The sequence below is a fragment of the Nematolebias whitei genome, chromosome 8 (genome assembly GCF_014905685.2).
Source record: "Nematolebias whitei isolate Nwh7 chromosome 8, NemWhi1, whole genome shotgun sequence".
Classification (NCBI taxonomy): Eukaryota; Metazoa; Chordata; class Actinopteri; order Cyprinodontiformes; family Rivulidae; genus Nematolebias; species Nematolebias whitei.
This window is the reverse complement of record NC_056505.1, coordinates 2,253,109-2,259,572: the sequence shown is the minus strand read 5'-3', so window position 1 is coordinate 2,259,572 and position 6,464 is coordinate 2,253,109. Positions and strand designations below refer to the sequence as shown.

Below are 6,464 nucleotides of genomic sequence, written 5' to 3'. Positions count from 1 at the left end.
GAGAGAGAGAGAGAGAGAGAGAGAGAGGCTGGCACACAGTCGCAGTATGCACACTATGTACTCGGCATGCCAACTCAGCCTCGGCACTGCATTGCAGCGCTGAACATTTGGCCAAGTCATGCCACACACACCGACACACACACACAGATCTGTGCAGGTGTGTGTTACTCTGTGTGTGTGTGTGTGTGTGTGTGTGTGTGTGAGCACGTTTCCCTGTTTGATTGTCACCCTTGCAGCATGTTGTCTCTGCAGAGACGAGCTATGATGCATGCTGTCTGTCAGCCTCTGCAGGGCAGTTAGCCGCATTAGCTCCCTGCCTGTCCTCAGATGACTCCTCCTCCACCTCCTCCTCGGCTGTCTGCTGTATCCCTGCCTCCCCTCCCACCCCACCCCTGCCTCCACTCCTGTGACACACCAGACGATGCATTGACTGAACAGAGGAGAAAAAGAAAACCTCTCCCAGCCAGCCGTCCTGCCTGCTGCATGGAGAAGCAAAGGAGGACGAGGAGCAGAAGGAGGTGAGGGACTCCCTGTCTGTCTGCATGACTGCCTTTATTCTCTAACTGTATCTCCTCAGTCTGTCTTTCTCTGAAACTGTAGGTCTATCTGTTTCTGTCCACCCGTCTGTCTGTTTACACTGTTGTCTCTCTGCCACCCGTCTTCCTGTCTGTCTACTTTAGTTGTACTGTGAACAAGAGCATCAGAACCAAACTAGAACATGTCAGTAATGTAGGGGACCTGAACTCTGTTGGACAGTGGTGGACATTAGATGTATGAAGTTCACTTCACTGGACCCAGTTGGATGGTTCTGTCCCGTAAATGAAGGCTGTTCAGCAAAACAGGAGCATCTCCTGAATATTTATAGGATATTTGTGTTGTGTGATACTGGTACCACAGTGTTCTCAGTGGTCTGTTGGTGGGACTCTAATGGTGTTCTTAAAAAGTTGTTGTTTAGTCCAGATGTTGCATTCTGTAAGAAACTTAAATAGACCTTTCATAAATTCTTCCAAATCTTCATTTGACAAATCTGTTTGTTTTTGTTTACATGAATGATCTCTGTAATGATGGCAGTTCAGTCAAGGTGCATAAGAATACTGAAAACATTATCACGTCAAGTAACATAGGATTATCAAATAAACTTTTTTTCTATAGAACAAATAAATTATTTATAAATACAGTCAGATGTTGGGGAACCAGGTCATTCTGATATGAAGTGGTCTCCTGGAACAAGACGTTTTTGAACGAGGGCAGAGAACTCAGCGCTGTTGGAATGATACAATTTGAGTAATCCCAGTATAAGGGAGTATGGGAAAATGTAGGAACTATGGAAACTTTGAAACCCAACATACAGATTGACTCTCAAACAACTTTGAACACAGTGTTCTAACATCTGCAAGAGGAGTCTACAATCATACCTAGAGACTGATGAGGTACAACAAAATTTCAATGGCAAAGAGGAGCCCAGAAGACAGACCAGCAAGGAAATACCATAATTCCCAACATCAGAATATGAGTACCAAGCTCCACTGAAAAGCCCTGTTGAGATGAATAGCTGAGACTAAAGATCATTACACAGATAGACATCTACTGTATAACCTGCATCGTTAACAAGGCTAAGGGGCTACGTATCCACTGAAGGTCTACGAGAAGATGTCACTTCAGCACTACTAGGTATCTCTACTGGTGCCAAAACCAATAAGATGGTATACACCTCAGCGACAGTGATTCTTGAAATGCTTTGTCAAAGATCAAGGCTACAGCTTGGAAGAAATGTTTTCTCCCATGAAAAAGGAGGATAGAAGCTAAGATCAAGGAAACGGAGAAAAATCAGCAAACTTTATGAAAAACATAAGTGTGTAATGAAGAGAGATCTAACTGATCCTCTGTAGAATGCCGAACAATGCCTCGCAGATCTGGCTACTTGCCTGAATTAGTACACTCAAAAAGTGAAAACCAGGAAACTAAACAGGGTATTCTCCAGAGTCAGAGTCAGTCAGAGTCAGAGAGGTTTATTTGTCATACACACCTCATGTGGTACATGTGGTGGAACAAGATTATGTACACAGGGTCCCAGTTACATCCAACAATAAAAAGTAAAAGAAAAACAGTGATAATATCTAAGATATGAAATAAGAAAAACATCAGCTAAATATACACTAAGCACTGATAACATAAAAACAATACGTGGAACAGTAGCACAAACATGTCTGTGTGAGCAGATGAGCACAAATGAACACAGCAACATGAAACAGATCAGCAGCAACATGAAACAGATCAGCAGCAACATGATGTGATTTTTCACAGTGATTATCTTGGTTAGAGATTCATGAGTCTAACAGCCTCAGGGTAGAAGCTGTTCCTCAGTCTAGTGGTTCTACACTTAATGCTCCTCAACCTCCTTCCTGAGGGGAGTGGGGCACCACATCATCCAGAGTGTACTCTCAAAGGCAGAGGAATAACAAGAGGGTATGTCCACCCAGACCTGCAACTGAGCAATACTGGAGAAGCATATGGCATCACGCAACAGCAATGCCTCATGGATGGATGACCTAAGAGCTAACCAAGAACAACCAGAACAAGAACCAGTACAGTATGGAGTATACATTACCAAGGCATATAAAGAAACTGACAGGAATACCAAAAGAGCCAAGCACAAGCTACAGGTTGACAGAACCATTGCTCAAGACAACCTGGATTGACTACAAGAAAGCCCAAGACTCAATGTCACACAAACAAATCCTGAAATGGAATTGGAACTGTACAAAATCATCAGGACACAAAAATACTTAATAAAAACAATGGGAATATAGAAGACAACTCTAGAGGCCAATAGCACGTCAGCATCAAATGTGGCATATGCAAGGTGATGTTCTGTCCCCACTCCTGTGGGGCAGAGCATAAAGAGTGGCTATGAATACTAGTTCCAAAGTAGAGCGGTTATTAGATAACTCTGTTACATGGATGGCATCCAGCTGTATGCCATAAGCATAAGCCATGAAACAAGCAAGACATTGACTCACTGATCCACCTCACCTGGATGCACAGCAAGAACATTGGAATGTCATTCAAACTGGGTAAACGCAGCCGAATGGTCTGCAAGAGTGGAAAGATGATCACAACTGAATGGGTTGAATTACCTGAAGGTAACATTGGAGAGGTCCAGGAGAGCTACAAATACTGTGGAATCCCACTGACACAAATACTATGGAATCCCACAGGCACATGGGAATCATGATGAGACCACAAGACAGTTAGCCATAGTCATCTACAAGGGCTACAACTTGCCAGCATCTTTTTTGTTAGGTTCACTGCCACCCCATATTTGAAGCTATGCAGGCTAACCTCTTCCATGGATATTCACATTTCAAATAAGTCTGCAGAGTATTTTACAGCTGAATGTAATTCTATAAAAAAAAATTTAAAGCAAAATTACATTTGAGTAAGCATACACACATCACAAATTGAACTAATTTAAACCATTGGTTATCAAAGTTGGGGTTTGGGTCCCCGCTGTGAGCTGATGTAACAAGTCTCCACAACTCTTGAAGATTATTTGCTGAAAAGTTTAGGAACAATTGATTTAGATAAGATAGAGGCATCAACAGAGTACTCGAGTAATCTACACATCGATTGCTAGGACCTCTATCGAGGTTAAAAATGTAACGTCGAGTATCCGTAGTGACGTCATATTATGTGACCACCGTATGACCATAGGGGGCGGTGTTGCACTGTTGCAGGTCACAGAGTATGGTGTAACACCGGGTCCAAGTTTCGTTTTTGACGTGCTGCGTTTCTTCACATTTGCAGTTTAATAATAATAACTAAAAGTTTAGTTTTTCCTGTGACTTATTTGCAGTATGATAAATGGTAGGAGCATAGTATACGCTCCCAATGTTTTGTTGGTCTTTTTTTTGTAAATAATTACCTTTTATTGCGGTTTTATTTATTTATTTATTTTTGTATCTTGAGATCTATGACGTCATCAAATACCGAGTTCTAATTGGGTTTTATTATGTTAATGTCGAGTTAAAAAATGATATACTCGTTCAACCCCTAAGAGGCATACTTTAAAATTTTATTTAAATTTAAACGGAAGTGGTGGCACAGAGGTTAGAGAAGGTGAGCCTGTGATCAGAAGATCGCTGGTTCAATTCCCGGTACCAACAACATCAAAATGTGGGTGGGATTGGTGAAGCACCCATAACTGGCTCCACCTCATTTGCCGCACTCTGGGCCCTTGAACAAGGCCCTTAACCCCCACCATCTGCTCCTCCGGGCACCCTAGATGCAGCTCTCTGCTCCACTCAGAGGCACTCAGGTAGCTCGGTGGTCTGTGGTTGGGTCAGGAAGGACATCCGGTGTAAAAATAATTGCCAAGTCTTCATGTGACTCAGTTCACTGTGGCGACCCCTGAAGAAGGGAGCAGATGAAAGAAGAAGAAGAAAAAAGGCATAATTTAAACAAAGTTTGATTAAGACTTTTGTTGAACAGAATATTGAGCAGCTATCAGTCTTGAGCCTTTTCACTTCCAATATGATATGGGACTTGGTAAGGCTCTTTCTATCATGCACAAAGACCCTGAAAACCCCAGTCAGTCGGGCAGACGGCTACCCATCCTGAACCTGGTTCTGCTCGAGGTTTCTTCCTGTTCAAAGGGAGTCACTTCTTTCCACTGTTGCCCTTGTGGTGCTCAGGATGGGAGATTGTGACAAAGTGAAGACTCAACAAAAACTTCTGGCTTTCTTAAATCAATATTTACTAATTGATGTTTCATAATGTATATGAATGTTTTAGTACATGTTATAAGATATATAATGTTTTAGTACATATTATAAGATATATAATGTTTTAGTACAAACCGGATTGCAAAAAAGTTGGGACACTAAACAAATTGTGAGTAAAAACTGAATGCAATGATGTGGAGATGGCAAATGTCAATATTTAATTCGTAATATAACATAGATGACAGAGCAAAAGTTTAATCTGAGTAAATGTAACATTTTAAAGGAAAAATATGTTGATTCAAAATTTCACAGTGTCAACAAATCCCAAAAAAGTTGGGACAAGTAGCAATAAGTGGCTGGAAAAAGGAAATTGAGCATATAACGAAGAGCTGGAAGACCAATTAACACTAATTAGGTCAATTGACAACATGATTGGGTATAAAAAGAGCTTCTCAGAGTGTCAGTGTCTCTCAGAAGCCAAGATGGTAAGAGGATCACCAATTCCACCATTGTTGCACAGAAAGATAGTGCAGCAATACCAGAATGGTGTTACCCAGCGTAAAATAGCAAAGACTTTGAAGTTATCATCATCAACCGTGCATAACATCATCAAAAGATTCAGAGAATCTGGAACAATCGCTGTGCGTAAGGGTCAAGGCCGTAAAACTACTGGATGCTCGTGATCTCCGGGCCCTTAAACGTCACTGCACCTCAAACAGGAATGCCACTGTCAAGGAAATAACAGAATGGGCTCAGGAATACTTCCAGAAAGCATTGTCAGTGAACACAATCCACCGTGCCATCCGCCGTTGCCAGCTGAAACTCTACAGTGCAAAGAGGAAGCCATTTCTAAGCAAGCTCCACAAGCTCAGACGTTTGCACTGGGCCAGGGGTCATTTAAAATGGAGTGTGGCAAAATGGAAGACTGTTCTGTGGTCAGATGAGTCACGATTTGAAGTCCTTTATGGAACACTGGGACGCCATGTCATCCGGACCAGAGAGGACAAGGATAGCCCAAGTTGTTATCAACGCTCCGTTCAGAAGCCTGCATCACTGATGGTATGGGGTTGCATGAGCGCTTGTGGCATGGGCAGCTTGCATGTCTGGAAAGGCACCATTAATGCAGAGAACTATGTTCAGGTTCTAGAACAACATATGCTCCCATCTAGACGTCATCTCTTTCAGGGAAGACCCTGCATTTTTCAACACCATAATGCCAGACCACATTCTGCAGCAATCACAACATCATGGCTACGTAGGAGAAGGATCCGGGTACTGAAATGGCCAGCCTGCAGTCCAGATCTTTCACCTATAGAGAACATTTGGTGCATCATAAAGAGGAAGGTGCCACAAAGAAGGCCCAAGACGATTGAACAGTTAGAGGCCTGTATTAGACATGAATGGGAGAGCATTCCTATTTCTAAACTGGAGAAACTGGTCTCCTCTGTCCCCAGACGTCTGTTGAGTGTTGTAAGAAGAAGGGGGGATGCCACACAGTGGGAAAAATGGACTTGTCCCAACTTTTTTGGGATTTGTTGACGCCATGAAATTTGGAAACAACAGATTTTTCCCTTAAAATGAAACATTCTCTCAGTTTAAACTTTTGATCTGTGATTTGTGTTCTATTCTGAATAAAATATTAGATGTTGGCACCTCCACATCATTGCATTCAGTTTTTATTCACAATTTGTTTAGTGTCACAACTTTTTTGGAATCGGGTTTGTACATGTTATAAGTTAT

General features: G+C 42.1%; 1 protein-coding gene across 1 annotated transcript in view; it reads left to right on the top strand.

Moving 5' to 3' along the window:
* Window positions 1-300, top strand: part of qsox2 (quiescin Q6 sulfhydryl oxidase 2) — a 13,818-nt gene extending 13,518 nt beyond the window's left edge. The window contains exon 6 of the mRNA XM_037679982.1: window positions 253-300. Coding sequence (XP_037535910.1) covers window positions 253-300 — 48 coding nt within the window. The remainder of the gene's footprint in view (window positions 1-252) is intronic.
* The last annotated feature ends 6,164 nt before the right edge of the window (window positions 301-6,464 follow it).